The 25,440-nt window shown below is 39.8% G+C and overlaps 1 protein-coding gene across 3 annotated transcripts in view; it reads left to right on the forward strand.

Annotated features, from left to right (window-relative positions):
* The first annotated feature begins 1,679 nt into the window (after nt 1-1,679).
* TNPO1 (transportin 1) overlaps nt 1,680-25,440 on the forward strand; it is a 53,526-nt gene continuing 29,765 nt past the window's right edge. Inside the window, exons 1-5 of one of the 3 annotated variants that reach the window (XM_088054343.1) lie at nt 1,680-1,752; nt 1,845-2,061; nt 2,203-2,316; nt 4,878-4,953; nt 21,879-22,028. In XM_088054343.1, coding sequence (XP_087910469.1) covers nt 2,212-2,316; nt 4,878-4,953; nt 21,879-22,028 — 331 coding nt within the window. In that variant the 5' untranslated portion in view covers nt 1,680-1,752; nt 1,845-2,061; nt 2,203-2,211. The other 2 variants (XM_005522714.3, XM_088054342.1) reach the window with 2 other exon arrangements.

A 25,440-nucleotide genomic window follows, 5' to 3' on the forward strand; every position in this document is an offset into this window, starting at 1 on the left:
TGCATTCTTGGAAAGGAAACCTACATTGTTATTAGTTATGGATGCTAAGTATGGCATGCTTCTCTACCTGCTCTTTCCCGTTCAGACTCTTCCCCTCTGATCTTTTCCCTTGTTTTCCATCTTTAATGTTCTTCTTTAGCACACTTGGTTTCCAGATAATATTAGACAGATACAATCCTTGTGTCATAATTTCTGAATAGTAACTTTCAAAGCTCTAATCAAGTTCTAACAAACTTTATAGAGGTGGGACAGAAGTCTCAAAGAAAAATCAAGTTTCTACAGTCTTACTGCTAAGGCACAGTTAGGTGGATGAGGCCTACATTAGCTCTTCCCTGATTTGTTGGACTTCAGCTTTCATTTGTTGCAGCTATGCATGCATCCTAGAAAGATATCTCCGGCCCATACACAGTGTGAGCCATTAACATGAGTTTTAATGGTCTGATTCAAAATCCTTTTCTTTTGACTAGAAGGAAATGAGTGGAGAGTCATTCTGATCAGAAAAATCTCATGTAAATCTTAAGCTTATTATTTCCTACTAAGTAGTGGCATGTCTTTATGTACTTGTCTTACTGACTTCATCTCGTTTAGGTGCTGTAAACTCAAGAGGTGCTCAGCTTTTGTAGTCTCCCAAAAAGTTCTGTGATAACTACAGCAGTTTCTAAAATAGAAAGAGCTTAATAAATAGATTTAGTTTCTGGATTGTTTTTTGTGGTTTTTTTTTTATAAGCTGCTTTTGTTCTCTCCATTGCTTTTATCTTGTATGCTACACAGAGTACTTCTCTACATATTTCTCTACTTCCTACTCCAGTGTGCACTCTTTCCTGGTTCATCAAAAAATCTCTTTCACTGTACTCATTATCCACATACGTAGTATAAGTACACTACCCATCTTCTTGCCTACGATGGCTTCTTTTGCTGTTTTGTTGGAGACAAGTTTTGTTGTCTCCTTCAAGAATATCATCACATAGTAATAGAAGGAAAGTTAGCTAAGGACACTTCATAGTATCTTGGACTGGACAGTCATTGTTGGGGAGGTGAGACAAATAGCCATATAGCAAATTAGCTGGGATGCACCCTTGGGAATCAGTATTGTTGTCTGTCCTCAGTGCCTCTGAACAGTTATGGCTGAGACATGCAATGTTTTATATTACAGGAGAAGCAGCAGAAACTAGTTTTCACGTCAAGTGAGGTGCTTACAAACACAGTGACTAAAAGTAAGATTATTTTAAAAAAATCAGGGAATTACTGGGTTTCATGTTGACGTTTTAGACCAGTTTTAAACAGCATGTATTCTTTCTTCTGTTAGTATAATATGTAAAAATAACTATTTACATACACGTGTAATGCATATTTTACATATATACATATGTATATATGTATCCAAATTGTCAATTTTAACCCGAGATCTCGCGTGATATATTTTGGGTCTAAGTTTCAGATACTTTTGTAGGTATTCAAAGCAGTTTCTTTGGAGTTTGTACGTCCTAGCTTCCCCTTACTTCCCTGCGTACTTCGATCTGTTCCCTCTTTACATGTGGAATTAGGAACTTCTGAGATCTGCTCAGCACTCAGACAAATGACGTAGAAGTGTAGCAGGTACCACGTTCCTGACTCCGAGATCTGGTTTCGCGCCTGCACTTCACTTCCGTGGGGGAAGGCGGGAGCCTCCGCACTCGCTGCCGGGCGCTGTCCCAGGGGGCTGGGCCGGGCCCGAGGCGCCCCTTCGCCCCTCGCCTGTCTCATTTGCTAGAGGTTTCTGTCTGTTCTCGGGTGGGCGGCGTGGGCTGCCCGTTTCCCGTCGGTAAAAGCCCAGGATTGAGGTGGTCGCGTTCTGTCGCCCGCAGGCTCCCGGCAGTGTGGGACGCACCGGGGAGAGGCGGACGGCGGCGCCGGCGGCCCAGAGGCGGCCCGGGCGGGCGGGGCCGTGCCCGGCGCTAGGACCCAGCAGGACGCGAGGCGGCTCTTCGGTCCGGATCACAAATTCGTCGTGACTCAGTCCCTGCTCGGCGCGGAGGCAGCGGGAACAGGTCGGTGTCCTACGTCTATCCGGCGGCTGCTGGGGTGCGTGGGAGCACGAGAGCCGGAGCGGAGTGGGCACTGCCGCACCTCTTCCCTGGCCCGGCCTTCCTTCATCTCCGCCCGCCCCCGCCCGGGCCCTGCCGCGCCGCCAACCGCGACCGCCTGTTGTCTGCTGTTTTCCAGACAGCCAAGATGGAGTACGAGTGGAAGCCCGACGAGCAGGGACTCCAGCAGATCTTGCAGCTTCTCAAGGAGTCCCAGTCCCCGGACACCACGACGCAGAGAGCCGTGCAACAAGTATCCTTGGCCGAGGCTTGGGGGGCCCCGAGAGTGGGCCGGGGGCCGCCGGAAGCGGGCGGGGGGAGCGTGGCCTGCGCGGCAGCGGGGCCGGCGCTGCGGCAGCCGGGCCTGGCCGGCTCGGCCCGGCCGCGGAGCCGCCTCAGCGCGGGGGGCCGAGCCCTGGCCGGAGCGGGCGGCCGTGGCGCGGCGTTTGACCCGCCGGGGCGGCCTGTGGGCCGCGGGGCCGCCTTTACCCGGCGGGCACTGGGCACCTGTTGCAAGCCCAGAGACAAGGGCTGGGTTGGGTTTGGCCGTGGCGGGCTTTCATTATTTTTCTATTTATTTATTTATTTTAAAAGCCTGCTCTCTGGCGCGTCTCCGCCGATATCCGCCGCTCTTTCGGGTTCCCCCGCCCAGCCCCCAGGGCGGTCAGGCGGGAACGGGGCCCTCGGCCCGGCGGGTCCCGCCGAGGGGGCCGCGGGTGCCCCGCGTGGTGTGCCCGCCGTCCCCACGGCTGAGAGGGGCAAGGAGGGGGCTCTGGAAGTAATCTGGCAACGGGATTCGAGGTGAAAACCGTAGCTGGTGGGGGTAGTGCCGCTGGCAGAGCCGCTGCCTGCGCGCCCTCGTGGGCTTGCTGGCTCTGACACTGCGCATTTTGGTACGTGATGAGGATGTTTTTATTTGCCTGGAAGCCTGATCCTGAAACTCGGCTCGTTAGAATTCACGAAAAAGGGGAGCTCTACATTATGTGCTTTCTTGTAGCGCTTTGCAGTACATTTAGTGTTGATGTGGATCCATGGTTTTTTACCCTTGCCCCTCCTCCTCCCTTCCCCCCGCCCCCCCACTCTTCATTGTAGAAGTAAAGAATAGCAAGATTTTAAGAAGCAAGGATTGTGAAAGCAAAACTTTAAATTAAGACTAGTAGAAGCATAGGCCTTAAAAAATAAAGGGCTGATCTACTGTGTCCTGCTCCTTGAGCTAGCCGTAAGTGCTTTGAAATTTATAGAAGTGCTGAAATTCTATGAAGGATATGAATTTGTTATTTGGATCTCTTTTTATTTAAGGCATTTTCTTGAAGGTCTCCACAGAAAGTAACAGAATTTGTTTAAGTGGGTAAGAACATATGCGTCTGTATATATTTATATTAAGTGTTTAAGCCAAATTTGGTCCACTTACGGACTTTTGTAGCAAATGCAGGGAATTTCAGGAAGGCTTCTTCTCCTGTCTGAAAGGTGAAAATGGATTTCATCTTGATCATCTTATTCTTTCAGCTGTGTTTTAAATTTTTAAAATATGATTGCTTACTTTGAAAAATCCTAAACAGAAGAGTCTAAAGAAGCAGTGTTCTGATAATCCACCAAGCTTAAACCACTGCTCTTTAGTATTTAAAATATCAAAATGTTTATAGGAACAGTGTTTATAGTGTAGCTTTAGTGTAAATTACATTTTAAAGCTTTGCTTCAAATAATTTAATTACATCTGGTTTGCTTATTGAGCTATAGCATCATATATATAGGATGGGCAGTATATGTGATGCTGTCTATCTTGATGATGTATAGAACTTGACTGAACAAAAAGTCCTTTCAAGTGATGCTTGAAATTCTTTTTAAGTGATAGTGAAAACTCCTTGCTGTGTCGATACCTGTGCTTTACAGTAGGTGCTCATATGTTGTCTTGTAAAGGTTAGAGAAATGGGATGGTTTTAGCAGTGTATTATACATTTGGGAAAATTATCTAATGCAATTGACAGGCCATGTCCTAAAAAAATGATGCATGTCCTTTGAGACTGTTTGCACACACACACACAAAAAAAATTGTGATGTCTGTTGTATTCTAGGATGTTATTTAATAGTATGTCCGAACAGAGTTGTGGTTAGTGATTTCAAATTTAAAGTACTTAGTCCATAATTTCTGTAAAAAAATCAAAAAAGCTGTGTGTATATTTTGTAATGCTGTTTCTTTATGATGCTGTTTTAGCACACTTGGGTTTTTAGATGTCAAATATAATGAAGTGGGAGGTACAGGTTAGCTGAAAGCCTTAGTTAGTAAAGTTATAAATTGGTATGATTTCAGATGTTTTTCAAATTAGTTTATTGTGTATTTTGTTGAATAAAAAAGAAATAGTTAAGTGTATGAAGAAGTTATGAAAAGTTGTCTAAGACCTAGTCTTCACTTCTAAGACCAATTAAGTGTTTTCTCATTAAGTTTCTGTTAAATACTGCTCTTTCTGTTCTTTCTTTTCCTTTCTGTTACTTTTTGATCCATTTGACTACACAGATGGTAATGTACAGCTGCCTGTTGCAGTGATACAGCTTTACAGTTTTTTTTAAGGATCTGTTAATTTTTATGTCTGTCCATGGATTATTTTTAGACTTTACCCATAACTTAAAGCTATTGTTTCAGTAAAAAAATTACAAAAACTGTTTTTGGGTTGTTCATACTCTGTATATCCTGAGCTTATAGTAACAGCTGATTGAAGTGATGTAGCAGTACATAACAAGTACAACAATCTTTGTATCCAGAAAGCTATAAATGTTGTATGTAAAGATTCAACTTTCCTTAACAGTTTCTCTCTTCAGAAACTAGAACAACTCAATCAGTATCCAGATTTCAACAACTACCTGATTTTCGTTCTTACAAAGTTGAAGTCTGAAGGTAAGTTCTTGAGATAGTAATTGTTTTATTTTATTTTTTTTGGCCTTTAAAAGAAAAGTATTATTTAGCTTCAAAGAAATAGAAAGCTGACTGTAGTCAGTTTGCTGGCTGGTTGGCTGGTTGAGCTGTCCATAGTCATGTGAAATTCACTTATGCACTCAGTGGTCTTTGTGGGGAAAAAAATCTGATAACTTATTCGTATTTGTAGTATCAATCTTAGAATGGAATCTCTTCTAAATGGCCAGTGAAATCTTCTGAGAAATGTTAGCACATCATGCCTCTATTGGACTGCAGTAAAGTTGTGGAATAACTGTGATGAATCATGACTATATACATTATAAAACATACTGCTAATTTCAATTATGATAATTATCTTCATAGTAATGAGACTGCTAAATACTTTGAAGACTATGTATTTAGAGTTGTCCAAAGATGTCTGTGATAATCTTCATTCTGAAAATTTAATTGTAGTAAAATACAGTTAGAAATCAATCATGTTGTTTAATTGCTATGGACATTACCATACAGACTATATATGGCATTGTGTATAGCCTCTACCAGTTGGTAAATTCAGCCAATTCCTTTTTTGATCAGGGTGGGTGAAAGATTTTTTTTTCAGTATACTGTAGCTATTGTTTTGAGATGTCATTGGTAGAGAAAGGAAATTTGTTTCAAGGTCTGCTTTAGCACATCTGTTTCTTTACATTTGTTTGTAATCGTGTTTGGTTGTTTGGGTCATTTTCTAGGTTTTTTTTCTTTAGTGTTCTGCTACTAGTGCTTTTTCTGCTGTTTGGTGTTTCACGTCTTTGTGAATGCTTGCTTTTTCCCTTTGAATTAGATTTTAATTATGTGTGGCCCTGTAACATTCAAAGAATTTTCAAGAATGTTTGTCTACATTTTAAGTACTGTTTTGGTTTAATCAGCTTATTTTAGGAGGAGGGAAACAGAGAGGAGTATGAACGTATGTTTTCCTGTTCGAAGGCTAGAGTATATATCTAAGTGCTTCTGTGTGTTCGCAGTAGAAAGTCACCTAATAATCTGTAAAGTCTTGGGGGGAGTACCTTAAGTCTTGAGAGCATTTTCGAGACTTGAGTCAGCCAGGATACTGAATCTTTGAATAAGGTGCCAGTGTAGATATCATATCCTTTATACCATTACCAGAAAAATTCAAAGCAATTCCAGTAGTGGGATATGGAATTTGTACAAAGGATGTGACAAGAAGGATGTTTCACTTATTTTTTTCTGTCTGTGAATTTTCTGACACTAACACATCTTCCTAATTTCACTTTCTTCATTCACCATTTGAGCATGAGGCTGTAGATTGTCAAAGATGTTTGGCTTTTAGTGGTGTGTTAAGTTCTATCTTCCTAACAGAATTCTTTCAATTATTCAGTAGTCATCTTTTCCCTTCCTTATGTTTAATCACATCAACCTCTAGAATTGGATGAAGGTTAGGATATGCTAGCTGTTGTAAAATGGTTTTGTATAGCTGTTTTTTGTGAGGGGGAAAAGGTGTATTCTGGCAGACTGAGGAGCCAAGCAGGTTGGGAACAAGTAGTACGCTAACTTCCAGGGAGAGGTGTTTTGGATTAGATTGCATTGATACCTCTCACAAATACATCAGGTCTTTTGTGAGACTGTTGGAAAGCATCTCTTATTTTGGTGATCTCATGTCCTGAATCATGACATTTTTAGGGTCATAAACTTTTGTCCAAAGCACCTATTTTTTAACTTTGTTTTTCTATTTCTGGAAATGTGCAAAATATCGAAGGTACCATAACCAAGTCTGGTCTTGGTATTTTTCATAATGTTTGCCGAATTCTGAATTCTAAACATTCAAATTCTGTTGCCTTGCTTTGGTAGGACTCATGAAGAATGGCAGAAGTCTGTTGATTTGGTTTCCTTTGAATCCAACCAACAGCCCTTCACCTTCCCTCCTGCTCAAGTATGGTAATGAGACTGTTAGAACTGCTGGTCAACAGCTACAATACTTGGGTGGACTCATCCCAGTAGATACCTGTCTTCACTAGGACTCAGAAAGCATTCTGGTTTTTGTGCCTCCTGAAGTGGGTTCTGTTGGCTGTCTGTCTTTATGGCTTTGCCACAGACCAAAGCATAGATATTCATTCTATTACAAGTTCATGTTTTTATTGTGTCCATACTATTCCAGCAGAAGGAGCAATGAAAATAGGCTTATAACATCTCTGACAGCTTATTCAATAAAAATTAAGTTGTTTTCGTAGTCTGGGAGAAAAAGATCTCTGCTTGGTAGCAGTTGGAACTGAACTTTGATTTAGTTTTTGCTACTGTTGAAACTTCTGCTGAGAAAATGGTGCTTAAGGATACATTTAGGTGACAGCTCCTGAATGTGGGAATTCTGTCATTTTGTTGGTTGAAACGTGTGTTAATGTGTGAATGTGTGTCTACTGCAGTGAAGATTGCACCAACTTACCTTTGACCTGAGTCTTACACCTCTGTGGACAATTAACTTTGCAAGAAAACTTCTTTTGCAACCACAATCTTTCATTTACAAAACTGGATTTCACTGAATCCTGACTTTAAGATACTTAAGTAAACCTTATGTGTAGGAAATTTGCTTCGTTTTAGCACCATTATTATTCAGTTGAACAAACTATTACGTTCTTTTCCTCTAATCTTAGTTCTGTCAGGCTTCTGTTTGTGAATACCTGTGACTTACTGGTTTAAGACCTATTGTGACAAGCCTACATGTAAGTAGGGGTTTTCTTGGTTTTTAAATTTTTCTGGTCCCTGTCAAAGCTTGTTAAGCTTGTGTCTTTCTGGAAGCAGGAATGCCCTGCTGCCTTTTCATCAGTGAAAATATATGGCCTACTTAACTGCTACAGCATATATATGCCCAAGGTTTAAGTACTTAATTTCTTTCTTGGTTTTTTTGGGTTTGGTTTTTTTGGGTTTGGTTGTTGGGTTTTTTTCTTGTTTGCTTTGTTTTTATTTGTGGGGTTTTTGTTGGGTTTTTTTGGTTTTTTGTTTGTTGAGCATTTGTTTGTTTTGTGTATTTTAAAATCAATGTGCATTTGTAAAGATAGAGTTGGGAATCTGGATGAAACACAGATGTTAAAAAAATACCCCATGTTAAAATACCGCCATGTTAAAAATACCACAATATAAAACTTGTTAAGGAAACAGCATTCAGTTAGACAGTAGGCAGGCTGATGAAATAAAGTAAGATCCTAAGCTGTTAAAGTTTAAGATATAGATCTCTAGTGTGTACTTCCCATGAAATATGGTGCTTAGATATCTTCCTTAGGTAGGTAAGATGGAGTCCAGGCTAACTGAAAAGTAGTCTGAATGAAAAAAGGGTTGTTTTACTAATTTATCTGTAAATAAAAATATTACTTGTAGGCACTGTTAGTGTAGTTGCTCCTTCTTGGATTGGAAGGTAAACATCACAGATAATGTAGTCACACTGCTCTGTCCTTGGTGTTGGGTTTGTGGTTTTGTTTTTCCAGTGTTCCCTGAGGCGAGCTCAGAATCCTGTACTCTTCTGTATTCTGGTAATAATTTGTTTTCTGGGCTGTTGTATGCATATTGCTTCTGCTTCTCAGATAATTTTCTGGATTTTGTGTGGTTGACTGAAACAGTCTAGTGCTATATGGAACCATCAGTTCTGCTTCTGTTGTTGCTTTTTTCATTTAACTGCATCTTCCCTTCTTTGACCCAAGTCATACATCTAAATCCCCCTTTCCTTGTTTGCATTATTGCATCCCCAGTCCAAGTATGTTTCTTTGAACGAAAGTATGTATTTTCCTAATTTCAACCTCTTTACTATCTTGCTGAGACCCATTCTTCTTCGGTTAAGGTGTATTGAGGCAGTTTTCCAAGGTATATGAAGCCTGAGGCAGGTCAGAACCTCCAGATGTCATAATATGGACAATTCATACTGCAAGCAGAAATGCTGAGTTTGTTTTAGACCTTGTTGGCTGTAGTGGTGAAATTTCCAAAGTTGCCTGTATGAAAACTTGCTTTGTTTATGCCTTCTTTGAATCAATGTTTGTAAGATATTTCTTTCTCCCTCTACTCTAAAATAGGCAGACAGAAATAGCACCCTTCTTAATTTGCAGTGTCTTATTGTAGGACAACTTCATCAATTTTCTGGTGTTTTCTGCTTAGTTTCAGTGCAGAATTACACCTCACTTTATTCCAAACAGCATCCTGAAATTTGTGAATTGGAGGTGGATGTAGTTGCACTAAATTATTGAAGGATGATGTCCATGGCCCCAGATGGGACATGGTTAGTTTTTCATCATTTCTGTAAAGTTCTGTGTTCATTTCCCCCTCTTGTCTACTGGGCTCTCAGCAGGTCCTTATGTTAATGGCAAAATATTGAGAGAAATGCATAATGGTTCTGATACTTTCTGCTGGCTTGTATAACTGTAGTTGTCTAGTCTGTTATAGTTACACAATTGTGATCTTGTGAAGGTGTTTTAGTGATAGACTCTTCACCCTATACAAACATGGGAACTCCACTGTTAATTCTCCACAAACTGTTATCTCAGTGGATTAATTGGTCACAGTCAGTGGTGTTAAGGCTATTGCAGTCAAGTATCAGAGTCCTTAAAATGATATTTTATTCTGAAGGTGAATGAGCTGAAACTGGGAGCACTACTTTAGTACTGTTTTTGTCACAGGTTTTAAGGATGGCCTTTTGAGCTTATTTCCAGAATACTTTGGATTTTTATAAACCAGTTGAAGGGAGAAGAGCATGGTCTCTGTAGTTCTTGGTCTTGTTCATGTGATGACCTGGTCATTCAGAGTATTTTACTTTGATCTGGAACATTACCATGGAGACTGGTCCTGTCCTCACTCTACTCCCTTCTCTCCCTCCCTCTACCAAGTTTTTGTCTCTACCGAGCTTTTCACAGATGGTAATTTATGTTCTGGTAATCATAACTAATCTAACTAATCATAACTGCTAATAATCTAGTTTTGCACATATAATTCGAAACAGCTTTTTATAAGATAACACTGGAATTCAAAGTGATCACATGGGTTTGATGTGAACGCTTTCAAGATGAGTCTTGAAATTTAAACTTGATCCAGAGAGCAGTTTTGATTAATCCATTCCATTAGGATCTTTCTTGATCCCAGTGTTGGTGTTGAAAGATAATTGAAGCTGAGCAAGAAAAATACCACGATATGAGGATTATGTGTCAATTTGCCAGATACCCATTTCAAGAAGACATCTTTGATGAGAAGGATTAATACAGAAAAGTGATTCAGGAGCTTTAATTGTTAAAACGAAAGCTCCCCTACCACTTTTCCCCAGTACAGTCATTCTCCGTATCATTAATAAATATACAAAAATAGTTGTCAAGCAGTGAAGCTGATTGCATTACCATTCAGAAATGTGCCTTTACAGTTTAAAATGCTGCATCTGCATACCCTACATAGTGTCCTACTTAACAACAGCAAAGCATTTTCTTCTCTGAAGTTCAGATACAAGAAGAATTACAAAAAGATTGAGTTTTACTAATCAGTGCATAAATCTAATAATTGAGTTGCCTAAATATCTTAAGGGAAAGAGTTGAATTCTAGAATATCCAGAGTGGGAAGGGACTCATTCCCAAAGTTCATTGAGTCCAGCTCCTGGCTCTGCACCGGATACCCACAAAAATCACGCCATATGCCTGAGAGCACCGTCCAAATACTTCTTAAACTCTGTCAGGCTCAGTGCTCTGACTGCTTCTCTGGTGAGCCTCTACCAGTGCTCAGCCACCATCTGGGTGAAGAACCTTTTCCTGATATCCAGCCTAAGCCTGCCCTGACACAACTTCAGGCCATTCCCTCAGGTGCTGTCACTGTCACCACAGAAGAAATCAGTGCCTGCCCCTGCACTTCCCTTACAAGGAAACCATAACAGCAATGAGGTCTTCCCTCAGTGTCCTCCGGGCTGAACTGACTATGTGAACTCAGCTGCTCCTCACACGGCTTCCCCTCAAGGCCCTTCACCATCCTTGTGGCCCTCCTTTGGGCACTCTATAGCTTTACATTAGGCTATTGTGGCACCCAGAGCTGTCTCCAGCACTCGAGGTGAGGCTGCCCCAGAGCAGAGCAGGACAATCCCCTCCCTTGCCTGGCTGATGCTGTGCCTGATGTCCCCAGGACACGGGTGGCCCTCCTGGCTGCCAGGGCACTGCTGGCTCATGTTCAGCTTGCCTCAAACCAGGACTCTCAGGTCCCTCTCTGTGACACTGCTTTCCAGCATCTCATTCCCCAGTCTGTCTGCACATCCAGGGCTACCCCATCCCCAGTGCAGAATCCAGCACTCATTAGAACATCATACAGTTGGTGATTGTCCAGCCCTCCAATTCACTAAGGTCTCTCTGCAGGGCCTCTCTGCCTTTGAAGAAGTCAGCAGCTCCTCCCAATTTAGCATTATCAGCAGACTTACTAAGTATACGTATTGTGAGATAATTAATTTTGTAAGGTTAGTAAAAATTTCATGGCTTTCCCCAATATGCTCTTTAATTATTCCTTTCCATGCTTCTTTGGGGATTTGGTAGTGCAGGCTTAAGAAAAGTCTTCTCCTAACAGATTATTTCTTTATTTAAAGTCTTGAAATAAACCGAATTAAATTGTGGATTTCTGAGGTGATTAAATGCTTCAGGAACACTTTCCTGGAATTCCTTATTATGAACATCCAGAATCAAGAGTACGAAGTCTCCATTGTTATTTCTTTCCTTGTCTCTAAAGCCCATACAAGTAAAGAATTGCTATGTCATTGTCTGAAGTTCAAGTAGTTTAAGTAGTATAAGAGCTGTTTTTGATTCGTTTTAGTATAAGATCTGTTTCAGCCTTTAAATAAATCTATAGGTGTAAGGTGGAGAGATTTAATCAGCTGTTTCAAGCCTTTCCTTGATGTTTCTTTACAAGCTGAATGTAGTCTGCTGCAATGGGTATTTCTTTTTATGCTTTTTTAAAAAGCCAGCTCTCATAGTGGTGTTTGATTGTTTTTTTACATCAAACCTAGCCAGTATCAAGCACTCCTATGGGGTGTTTTCCTACAGAAAGCAAAAGTGTTGCCAGTATTTCTGAAGGGGTTCTGTTGACAAGGCTGTATTTGATTCAGTGCAGTTCAGAAGTGCCTCCTGTTTGGAAGGCTGTATGCTGGTGTCTGATTTAGGCTACTAGGAAGCAATTTCACCACTTCTTTCTAGATTTTCAGAAAGCATACTTACTGTGGGTCATTAGGATGATAAAGCTTTCAGCATGTATGTTATCTTGCAGTGCTGGGACAGATGTAATTGGATAGCCAACCATTTTTATAAAGCCAAATCTGTTTAAATAAAGGAATGCCCATTACCACTGCTCATGTACAAATTAAAACATCTTTCCTTTAATGTCACAAGAGAGTGGAATCTAGAAGACAAAAATCCAAATACTTCCATACTACAAGTAATAATATCTACAGTATGTTTTACCAGCTCCAGAGCTGAGCATCTTTACTGTCCATAGGAAAGGCACATCTTGACTCCACAGTTTCATGCTAATACCAGTAATAGGCTAAGCATTACTACTGCTTTTGCAAAGCATTTTAAACCCCTTTCTTCTTCTTCTATAATAACATAATATGCACTCTTCAGAACCCCCATGAAGCTCAGGTCTTCTGCTTTCAACAGGCACTGAGGAGCAACTGTGCCATGACAGAATTAGATAATCATCAAAGAATGATAGAGTGGTTTGGGTTTAAAGAGACAGTAAAATTTAGTTCCAACTCCCCTGCCATGGGCAGAGATGCCATCCACTATATTGGATTACTCAGTGCCCTATCTGACTCTTGAATAATTTCAGGGATGAAGCATCTACTACTTCTCTGGGCAACCTGTTCTTGTGCCTCACCATCCTCTGAGTAAAGAATTCCTTCCTAACGTCTAATCTAAATCTCTGCTCTTTTAGTTTAAAAAATCTTCTCCCTTGTCTTACCACTGTCAGTGAAAAAAGTCACTCTCCCTCTTTTAAGTACTGAGATGCAGCAATTGAGGTCTCCCCAAGTTATTATCTTCTGCAGGCTTTACCACCCCAGGTCTCAGGCTGTCTTCACAGGAGAAGTGTTGCAGCTGTCTGATCATCTTTGTGGCCCTCCTCTGGACTTGCTCCAACAGGTTATTGTCCTTCCTGTGGTGAAGAAAACAGAGCTGGATGCAGCACTGCAGGTGGGGTCTCACAAGCACAGAGTAGAGGGAGAGAATCCCCTCCTTTACCCTGCTGGCCATGCTGCTTTAGCTAAAGCCCAGGATGCAGTTGGCTTTATGGGCTGTCAGCACACATTGTTGCCTCATGTCCAGCTTTTCAGATTCTAGTTCTTCTACACAGGATTGCTCTCACTGGCTTCTTCTTCCAGTCTGTACTCATATCTGGGACTGCCCTGATCTGGGGCAGCACCTCCACTTGGACTTGTTGAACCTCATGAGATTCTCATGGACTCATTCTCAATCTGGTCCAGGTCACTCTGGATGGCACGCCTTAATTCAGTTGTGTCAACTGCCTTGCTTAGCTTTGTGTCTTGTGCCAATATGCTAAGGGAGCACTCGATCCCAGGTAACAATGACTGCAGTCTGCACTCAGGCTGTGTAGGGATTTTATAACTGCTTTGCCCTACAGCAGTTGTCTGCTTCATCTAAAATGTCACACACTGGCAGTTCAAGCAAGTGTAGATTCAATGGGACAAATTTTGTTTGATGTCTACAAGGAAAAGCATTCACATAACTTCAAGTGATAAATGTTTTTCTCTGAATCAATAGATATAATACTGGTAAGAAAAAATTCTGACTGGCAAACTCTAAGTCTCAGGAGCTTTGAACGTTGCAAAATGCTAAGAGCTCCCAGTTTTTCTCATATTCATTCCCCTATAAAGAAAGAAGACTGATGAAGTCGTAGGTAGAAACTGAAAACTAAAGTTCCTGTTAAGAACTCTTGTGTAGGAAAATTTAAAAACAAAATAAAAAATCTAAGGTCCTAAAATAATAACAATAATAAAATATTAAATGTATGAAAGTGGATTGAATTAAAAAGCAGGTCTGTGTTCTTTATTTTCTTATTTTAGCTAGATACTCTGATGTTTACCAGAGTGCAAACTGATACTGCTAATTAAAAGTCTGACAATATTGTTCAGAAAAGTCAGCCAGAATGAAGGGAAAAAAAAAGAAGCAGCACACTGAGTACAGACTTAGGAAATAAAAAGGAGGAGGTTTCCTTTCATTAAGTGGTCATTTTAGGGAAAAAAGCTTTACTGGCTGGTAAGGGTATCAGAGAAACAAAGCAGTCTGGCCTTAAAACCAACATTTACACTTGCATGCTACCACACAACTTTCTGTTAAGCTATACCTGTAGGATAGAGACAGAAGTAAAACTAAGCAAAATTTCCATGGTGCAGCACCCAGTACAACACCAATGTTGTGTCCTGTATTTTGTGCTTCCCAATACTTACCAGTTTGAATAGAATTCTGAATTACTCATTTTGATAACACAATCTTAGTTTGCTCATTCCAGTAAGCCTTGTGTACCAACAGCTGTTCAAATGATAGATTATCACGTATTTTAATATATAAGATTCATCTTTATGATATTCAGAGAGTGACAAAACCTCTACTCATCTGACAAGGCAGTTTCTTCAGATAGATTAATGACTCTACATCCGTATTCATTCACTGCCAGATGCTGTCTAAGCAAGTTCCATTGGGAACATCATAATTTCCTTTTCCTTTGCACTTGACTAAGCGCAAGTCCATGTCATCGTCCTCCCCGCCCTCAAAAAGTAAATGCCAGAGACATGACATTACTTTTAAAATGTTTTCAAACTATAGCACTGTCCTGCATTTGTTGTATAGTTTGGGACCTTGCAGTGAATCTTGTTCTCATCATACTAAGTCCCTATTGCTTATTAATGATTATTCTGCTCTTGATAGAATTCTAGGACTGGTTTAGCTGCTGCATCAGGCGACAACACATTAGACTACATGAGAGGAAAAGTGCTGGGACAACCAGGTTTTGGACTTGTGATAGAGAAGCTGAAAGTAGAAATGAGACCAGTAGTTCTTTAACCTTTACTTGGTTTTGCAAGTATGTAGAGATACACAGAATTTGACATTCTGATTGATATATGGTAAATATTAGTTAGAATACAAAACCTTCCAAAACTAATTGTGGTGTGTTGATCTGGCTGGATGCCAGATTCCTGTTAAAGCTGGTCTGTAATTCCCTTCTTCATCAGGACATGGGAGAGAGAACATAACAAAACTCCCTGGATTGAGATAAGGACAGGGAGATATCATTCACTGGTTACTGTCACAGACTTGGGGAAATAGTTTATGACCAATCAAATCAGATTAGGGTTATGGCAAATAAAGCCAGATCTTAAAAACACCTCTCTTCCTCCAGGGCCTAACTTAACTCCCGCTTTTCTCTACTTCCTCTCCCCCAGTGAAGTGGGGCGACAGGGAATGAAGTCTGTTGTTAGTTCACCACATGTTCTCTCTGCTACTCTTTCCTCCTCAGGAGGAGCACTCCTCATACTTGCCCCTGTTCCAGTGAGAGGTTCCCTCCCACAGAAGACATTCCACCACAAGTGTTTACAACATGAGTCCTTTCCACAGGGTGCAGTTCTTCACAAACTGCTCCAGTGTGGATCCCTTCCATGGGGTGCAGTCCTTCAGGAACAAACTGCTCCAGTGCAGGTTTCCCGTAGGGTCACAGCCTCCTTTGCGCATACATCAGCTCTAGTGTGGGATTCTGCATGGGCTGCAGGTGTATATCTCCACCACCATGAACCTCCATGGGCTGCAGAGGGACAGCTTTCCTCATCATGATCTTTACCACAGGCTGCGGGGGGAATCTCTGCTCCAGCTGCTGGCGTATCTCCTGTCTCTCCTTCAGTTACCTTAATGTCTGCAGGGCTGTTTCTCTTACACATTCTCACTCTACTCTGGCTGCAATTGTCCTTGCATAGTAATTTTTTTCCTTTCTTAAATCAGAGTCACAGAATATGCCAAGTTGGAATGGACCCATCAGGATCATTGAGTCTAGCTAGCCCTGAACAGGACACCCCAAGAATGTCACCAGGTACCTGAAGCTGTTACACAGGTGCTTCTTGAACTCCATCAGGCTTGGTGCTGTGAGCACTTCCCTGGGGAGCCTCTTCCAGCACACAGCCACCCTATGGCTGAAAATCCTTTTCCTGATATCCAACCTAAACCTTGCCTGGCTCAGCTTCATGCCTATTCCCCAAGTCCCATCTTGAGAGTGAAGAGGTGGGCACCCCCTTTTCTACTGTTTTCCCACCATTGCTAATGTGCTCAGTCTTGGCCAGCAGCAGGTCTATCTTGGAGCCATTTGGTGCTGGTTCTGTTGAACTTGGGAGACACTTCTTGAAGCTTCTCAGAGAAGTCACCTCTGCAGGTCATACTCCACTACCAAAACCTTGCCACATTGACTCAAATGTACTAACCAACAAGTTTATTTTCGGTCAGCAGTTCAATACTGCCTCCCGTATTGTCCACAGTTCAATTTTATTTACACCATCATCTTAAGAAGTGTAACGTACTATGCAGTAAATATGCAAAACTCAGTATCAGCAGAACATTCCCAGCTCTGCTTTGGTCTCTTACAGACATTCCCAAGCTTAGGCAATTGGGTTAAATTATTTTCCATGACTCACATAAGTCAATGGAGAGCACTGATTAACTTCAGTCTACATTTCAAGGTCATTTATGTGTTGACATAAACTGAATGTTTTGAAATACCATCGCTCCACTCCTGACGTGATTGTAACCATATCCATTTGAGTCAAAAGTATTACACGTAAGGCATAGTCTAGGATAAAAAAAAAACAAAAAAAAAAACAAAAACAAAAAAAAACCAGGATTTTTTTTTCTGCTAGGAAGCTTGTGAAGCTGTTTTTATGCTATATTCTTATATATTAGGACAGAAGAAATTGCTCATTTTCTGCTTCCCATATTACACAGTTCTGGCAGGATTCTTATTTTTCTGGTTTTATCTCTTTTAACAGTCAGTCTTATTAACACATCAAAAATCTTCATGTGAAACAGTAACACTAATCATTATCAATACATGTTTTGTATTTGTAATAGTAAATCCATATCAATAGTTAAAATACAGAATGACAGCTTATTTCTGAAAAAGACTACAGCTTTAAGATGGAGATTGACAGGCAGTTTTGCCTTAGAAAAAGTCTCATCCTCACATCTAATGTTGCCAATATCACAAGATGTCACAGCAAAATATAGCCATGCTCGTAAATCATTATATCACAGCTTGTGAATGGGCAAATGTTCTCATCCCAATCACTGAGTTCTTTTAGCAGTCTAGCAAGTTATGTTTGACCTGCTCATCAAACTGAAGAGCAAAAGGAAATGCACAGACGGTGGATGGAGAGGCACAGCATAGGAAAGACATGGAACAGGTCTAGAAGAGGGCCCCAAAGACCATTGGAGGGTTGGAACACCTCTACAGTAAGGAAAGGCTGAGAGAGCTGGTGTGATCCAGCATGGAAAAAATAAGGCTTTCAGGATAATTTGTTGCATCCTTTCAATACCTGAAAGAGGACATATAGGAATGATTGGGACAAACTTCTTCGCCAGGCTTATTGTGATAGGACAAGGTGTAATGATTTTAAAAAAAGGTTGGCTACGTTAGATGTATGGAAGAAGTTTTTTGCAATGCGGGTGGTAGAACACTGGAACACGTTGCCTGGAAAGTAGTGAGTGCCTCATCCCCTTAAACATTACAATATTGGATGGGGCTCTGAGCAACCTGATTTAATTGATGACATTCTTGTCCATGGTAAGGACATTGGATGAGGTAACTTTTTTAAAGTGCTTTCCAACTCAAATCATTCTGTGATTCTAAAAGGCATGGTGAAACATATGCTTACCTGGGTTTGTAGGTGGACTCCAAAAACCTTGTTGCTTTCACATATGCAACCTTTCTCGTACAAACCCTCAGCAGAGGAAGTGTGGCTGTTTGAAGACACACTTTGGTTCTTAAAAGCACTGCAGTAACCCTGAAATAAGTCATGTAATGTGGCTATGTATCCATTTGCTCTGTATGTTATTAAAATTTGGAACTAGCATGAGACTCTTAGGATTGAAAATTTACTAGAAACAAATACTTGTTATATGGTTTTATTTCAAAGTGAGGCAGTGAACTAAACTGATTAAATGATTTAGCACCAAAAATTATACCAAACGCCAGAGGTCTGCTTCACATTCCTTCTTTTTCTTGTACTATAAGTTCTTGTCAACTGTACTTCCAAGTTGACTGAGACAAAAGGAGAAAAGACTGAGCTTTTTTGATGGCAGAAGCATATGGCTGGCAGAACTAGTCATAAAATCTATGAAAACTAAGGAGGTCTTACTCAGCTCTTAAGCCATCTGCCTGTAATTTTGGTGTTACAGCAAGAATTCCGTACAGATCTATATTACTATTTTCTGATGGTGTAGCTGTTAAGTTGTTGAACACCCTGTATTCCATAAATAACCTTGTCCAGTCATATCTGAATTTTTTTTTTCTCAAACTAAGATTTTAAGATGCAGTGTTATTTCTTAGGGTTTTTTTTAATGCTTGGATATCAGGTTCTGGATAGCTTCTCTTTCTCAAATGGTTAATGTTTGTTTAGCACAAAGTCTTTTGTGATTTCTGCTTGTCACCTCTCAATCTGGTGATAATTTATTTTGCTTTTTTTTTAAAATTTTTCTTCTTTTTCTCATTTTGTTACTTCTTTTTCATTTGTCAGGGATGCCACTTCCATTATGAATCCCATGGAATCATAGTTGCAGATATGTGGGATAATCACTTTTTATGAAGACTAGTTTTTCTGTTATCTTGGCTAAAAGTTTGGATTAAAAATATTTCATATTGCTGCATACCATAGATTTTTTTTTTGTGTGTGTGAAGACAAAAATGGTCCTGAAATAATGTGACCTTTATTTTTATCTAAACTGGTTGACTAATCTGTCTGTTTTTGACAAAAGGAACTTAATAATGTGTGTATCTCCTGCTTGGTTAAATTGAAGCTGTTGCCTTGTCCCTTTTGTAGATGTAGCCAGGCATTCTAATGGATTAATGTTTTTCCTTAATGCAGTGTTTAGTATTTTCATTCTAGAGTTTATCCTTATAGTGACTAGACTACTAATTTTGGTTTTCACTGATTTCTTTCACACCAAGAAGATCGTGTTAGATGATCAAGAATTGCAGTAACTATTGTATTTGTTGTTTGTGGCTGCTAACAATAATGGTTTTTTGTGATTTGCGAAAGTTTTAAAATGTGGAAAGTAAAGGATGATTCCTTTAGCTTCTTTTCTCCCCAGGCACAATTTTAAATCATCGTAGTAATTTATGAATTAATTTCTTGAAGATGTGTGTGCCTATCAATGGATGACAGTCATGTAAAGCAATCACTTTGACATACTTTATTGGTGCAAGAATTGCTGTAAAGATTTTACTTTTAATTCAGAGACTATCTCAAAATTACTTGATTTGGCTTGCCAAGTAACTATAGTAATACTCCTGATGGCTTACAACTAAGTTGTGAGGTTGTCTACACATACAGTCTTTAGATTTTTATTTAAAATAATAAACCATTTTTCCCCCTCCTTCTTCCAGAAAAAGTGCTAGCAAATGTAGTGCTGTGCAAATGAAATGAGTTTTATTTTTTATGTTGTTTAGAAGTTGGTAGTTAAATCATATAGTGTAGGTAAAGTTGTAGAATTGTCTCATATGTATTCATTGGGTGACTTCTTGGTTTATAAAGTTATTGAATTCTAAGGGACATGTTTGTTTCTATAGCAATACCTTTGTAGTTCCAGAGCATTCTAACTTATGCTTCTTTAAAAGAACTGAGATATGAACGTAAAAGACAAGATTAAAAAGTGTATGAATGTAAAAAGTGTAAGGCATTCTGGTTTTCGCACTCAAAATGAGTTGATTAAAATGAATTTTAATTTCTGATTAGCCGAACAATCCCCTCTCTTCTGAAAAGCTCTGTTTCTCTTCTTACTGGTTTAAAGTGTCCAGTGTCCGTTAGTCAGCTGTCAGTCAGACATTGCAGTATTGAGGGAGTCTTGGTGTTGTGGTGCAGTAGCTTTAGTTTGAAAGTACTTTATATTTGAAATCTCTTATTTTGCTTATGTTTATTTCTTTTGGCTTAATAATAGTTCTGGAGAGCTGGAATAGATCTATGTGTAGACTATTTCTTGGCACAAAGGAATTCCTTATTTTGCCTAAACCAGCACTTAGAAAAAACTCGACAAGTGGCTAAAATACTGATTAAAATCAGCTTCCAGTGCTATGAGGATTGCTGTAAACTGTAAATTTAAATTTGCTTATACTGTAAGCTAACTCATTCTATATAGAGCATTCTGATGCTTCAGCATATCTCAGAAGTAATACCAAGTTACTCATGCCCTTGGTTATGAATGAAACAAATCTATTCCACTATAAATGAAAAATCTAGACTGTTCTTTTTCCATTCCTCTACTTGGCCCAGTAATTTAGAGAGAGCTTAGTAAACAGAACTCAAACCGTTGCCTGAACTTTAATTCTTACTCAATTCAGGTCAGTTCTGGTTGCATTTATTTTATAGCTCATGATGTGTAACTTTTTGTTGCATTGTCTACAGATGTTTCTTTTTCCTGCTTCCTCTAATTATTTAATAAAATAGATCAGCATTTCGAATTTCTAAAGTACCTTACTTTAGAAAAATGGAACACTGTATTTGTGTGAGTATTGGGGTAGAGGTTTTACTGCACAATCCCTACATCATTTCCATATCCTACTGTGGTTTGTCACCACTTTCTTACAGTATCAGTAACTAAGTATTGCAGCAAGCCTGTCAGTATAATCAGAATGTCTGAATGTCTTTGGCTGACAAACGTCTTAAATAAATTTCCTGTATCATGTAACTTCAGATCTATTACCTGCCCATATGTCTATTCAAGACTTTCTCTTAAAATGTAGAGTTCATAATCCATATTCTAATTTTGAATAAACAGAAATAGTGTATCACAGAATCAAACAATATGCTGAGATTGAAGGGATCAACAAGGATTTTGAGCACTTTACCAGTGCTCAGCCGCCATCTGGGTGAAGAACCTTTTCCTGATAGCCAACCTAAACCTCCCCTGACACAACTCCAGGCCATTCCCTCAGGTGCTGTTTCTGTCACCACAGAAGAAATCAGTGCCTGCCCCTGCACTTCCCCTTACAAGGAGACCGTAACAGCAATGAGGTCTTCCCTCAGTGTCCTCTGGGCTGAACTGACTATGTGAACTCAGCTGCTCCTCACACGGCTTCCCCTCAAGGCCCTTCACCATCCTTGTGGCCCTCCTTTGGGCACTCTATAGCTTTACATTAGGCTATTGTGGCACCCAGAGCTGTCCCCAGCACTCGAGGTGAGGCTGCCCCAGAGCAGAACAGAGTCGAGCAGAGTAGAGCAGAGCAGAGCAGGACAATCCCCTCCCTTGCCTGGCTGATGCTGTGCCTGATGTCCCCAGGACACGGGTGGCCCTCCTGGCTGCCAGGGCACTGCTGGCTCATGTTCAGCTTGCCTCAAACCAGGACCCCCAGGTCCCTCTCTGTGACACTGCTTTCCAGCATCTCATTCCCCAGTCTGTCTGCACATCCAAGGTTGCCCCATTCCCAGTGTAGCATCTGGCACTACCCTTGTTGAACTTTATATAGTTGGTTATTAATTTGTGTACTCTGAACCTGAAAAGGTCTGCTACATGAAGTGATGGGTGTAGCTACAAGGAGAGATAAGGAAATGAAGATTAATATCTATATATAGGCTTTGATCTTGTGGCATTGTTCTGGAAATCTGCTTTATTTCTGTGAGCTGATTGAAGAATGACTGTAAATACTTTCTGTTGCAGATGAGCCAACACGTTCCTTGAGTGGTCTTATCCTGAAGAATAATGTAAAAGCACATTTTCACAACTTTCCGAATGGGGTAACTGACTTCATTAAAAGTGAATGTCTGAACAACATTGGTGATTCCTCCCCCTTAATTAGAGCTACTGTAGGTAAGTTTGTTCTTAATGCTGTCCTCTGCATACTGGAAAGGTTCCCAATATGGGTGAGAGCTGTACTAGGGACATAAATAGTTACTAAATTTGTGGAATTGTTTGTTTCTTGTAATTGTCACAACCTCAGCATGTTTCAGTGAAATTTTTCTTTATTGTAAATATAGAGATGTCATACTTCAGATTCCTGTTATCTTAGAAGTGATACAGCAATTCATTTCATATTTTTTGAAATTTAACTGAACATAAGTTTATTTGAATCTGCTTAAATTGAGCTTGCTGCCAGCTTATATACCTAAAAACAGGAATGTGGTAAAGGTCTGACTTAAGAACTATTGCAGTACTCTGATTGCATCATTGAAATGCTTCTGTTAGCTGATTTTCTACACCCCACCCCTTCTATGCACACCTGTGCACATCCCGTCAGGGAATTGTCGTACCATGCATAAGGCATTCAAGTAAAGAGCTTCTGTCAGAAAACAGCAGCAGATAAGGTGTGGTGTATAGAACTTCATAGTATCATAAAATCATGAAATGGTCTTAGAAGAGACCGTAAAGATGATCTAGTTCCAGTGAGAAGTTTTATTTGTTACATGAAATTTTGATTTTGTAAATACTTTGTTTTGATACACATCTTTCATAAAATATGCATATTTGTATTATTTCTACTTAGTTCAAGGTAAAGTTGCTTTTCTATCTGAACTGATAGAAATTCTATCTGAACTGGCAAAATGGACTCATACAAATTCAGTCCTAGTTTATAAGTAGCCTTCTCTTTGATAGTACAATTTCCTTGTAGTAATTTTCCTGGTCTGCTAAAAAACTGGAAAAACATAAAACATGTATTTGAATACTGAAAATGGGTGTGGGTGTCAGTTCAGAAAGAAATTCAGCTTCTCTCAGTTGACTCCTCTTATAAAATAATCTACCAGTTACTGTTTAGAATAACTTGCTTTTTCTATAAGATTCCTTCACCATGCATTCAGATTATAGATTAAAGTCTAGAGAAAATTACTTGTTTCTTAGCTTTTTCCTGCTATTTTGCCAGTTGTAAAGCTGCTTTACTATGAATTCTATTAATGACCAGTGTTACTAATGAGAGTAGAAACAAGTCTTTGAGTGTCAGGTACTCTTTGAATTTCAAGTTGTAGAAGTCTCATTAGTAACCAGTGTTACTAATGAGAGTAGAAACAAGTCTTTGAGTGTCAGGTACTCTTTGAATTTCAAGTTGTAGAAGTCGTGCTTACTTCTTTGTTCATAGGAGTTTTCAGTGGAGTACAGTGGAGCTAGCTAAGGAACATATTCCAGCTCCGTTTGTTTTGCTATCTTAGGGTTATTTGGTGATGGTCTGTGTGGTGTTTTTTTGGGGAGGTAGGGGCTGTTTGTTTTCAAGCAATTACTCTTTAATTTTTCCTGATAGGAAATGCTTGTGGATTAGTAGCTCAGTTATTGCTCAGCTTTAAGTGATCCTTGCAGGGATTATTAGACATGTATGAATGCTGAGGATGAGTAGCAGCTGATGAACTGCATGCTTGCGTGTTGCTGTTCCGCATGTTTTTGGCACCCTTCTGTTTGAATTGTAGGATCCTTTTAGCTGTCTGACCTTGGTCCGGTACCCACTGGATTCTTGGTACTAGTGAGGTGTAAAGATGTTACTACCTATGTAGACTGCCTTCTTAGCATGATATCCTGGTTTGTCCTGGTTGGCAGGTGGAGATAAGAGCTGCTCTTTCTGATGAACACATGTTTTTGCAGTTCAAGCACTGTCAATTTAATGAGTCAATTGCAAATATCATCTCAGGAATTCTGAGAGCAAGATAAGCAAGTACATCAGAATGGCATCAGAGAAGATTTAGTGTAGTATTCACTCTCCTTTGTGGTCTCTAACATCTAGTGCCAAAGGTGATGCTTTTTGGCCAAGATGGAGGCAAATAGATTAATCCCATCTTCAGAAGTCACCTTGCTAAGGAGAATGAGCACGTGACTTTAATGATAACTGCACACTGTTTTACTCTTACTTTATCCTTATTCTAATTCCCAGATGAGTAACAGAGTGTATCTTCTCTGTGCTGTTAACCTTTGGTACAGGTTTTAAAACCCCATGTGCTAATTTTGTATATAAGATTCAAGCTGCATTTGTTGAGGATCCACAAATCTACCAGGATATAAGTACATCTCTTTAGATAGCATCTGCAACTGTTCTTAAAACTTCCTGGGGACTCTAGTCTGGGCAGGACCTTAGTGTAGCTCCTAACTGAAACCAAGCAGGGAGAATAGTTTAAGTATTTGAAAGTAGTGGAGGAACCAGAGACCTTCACTGCAGGAGGAGATTGAAGGCTAATGATTGCCCTATAAGGGGGAATTTTGTTATGAAGTTCAGCTTTTAAAAGTTAAGGAGCTCAGAAATCAGCTTCAGGAGTTACAGAAGCAAAGTACAATTTGCACAGAAGGTTTATAATGAGATGTGTGGTCCAAATTGCATGCCAGACCATTTCATCCTCTGAAACCAGTTCTAGGACCTTGAAAAGATTCAGCATATCGCATCAAAGGAATAATGCAAAATATCTATTAGTTACTGTGTGTCCTGTCCAGAATGTCCTTTGCTCTGTAATGTTGTCCTCTATTCTTGTGTATTAAACAAGAATTTTAGTACTTTATTCCAAAGAAAAATGAGTGAGTAGCTCAAGGCAAAACTTGAAGTTTTTCCATCACTTTTTGCCTACTAGTTGTAGTAGTGCTAAGTTCTATATTCATACTCCTTAGAATGCCAGTAGCATAAAGGATTGTGCTAGCTGTTATGTTTTGCACTGGGGCAAAATGGGCTCATACAAATTTAGTCCTAGTTTATAAGTAACCTTCTCGATCCCTGTTACCTAATTAATTTTGCCTAGGATTTCTGTATTTGCTGAAAACAAAACCTGTCTGTTTGCTGGCTCTCACATTTCCTAACTGGATGACCTACCATAGTGTTTAAACTCTTAGTAGGTATCTTGGTCTTAGAATGTGTCCTTAATGTTTCATGTAAACACAGTAAAGTTGTGAACATGGAATTTATTACTAGATTGTATGCTTATTGAATGACAGATTTCCACATTCGTGCTTTCCTATCATAGTGAAAAAGAGTGACTTTGGATGAATACTCTGTATTTATTAAACATCCAGATTTGTATGGTGTTTAGTAAACTTAGAGCCAAAGCTGCCCTGCTGTGTTGTTAATTATAAATTATACAGATATATAAATGTTATAAATTATAATTTCCTTAAATGAAGTTACTTGGTGCTTGATTTCTAATGTTTGAGTATTTCATACCAGCAGGAAGGAGCAACCCACCTTTGCTGTTAAAGCCGTTCAAATAACATTTGCAATTAAATGTACTCACTCTTTTTATGCATGCCAGTCCTTAACCAAACT

The sequence above is a fragment of the Pseudopodoces humilis genome, chromosome 4 (assembly GCF_049639895.1).
Source record: "Pseudopodoces humilis isolate 2021_Gansu_Grassland_sample_001 chromosome 4, ASM4963989v1, whole genome shotgun sequence".
Lineage (NCBI taxonomy): Eukaryota > Metazoa > Chordata > Aves > Passeriformes > Paridae > Pseudopodoces > Pseudopodoces humilis.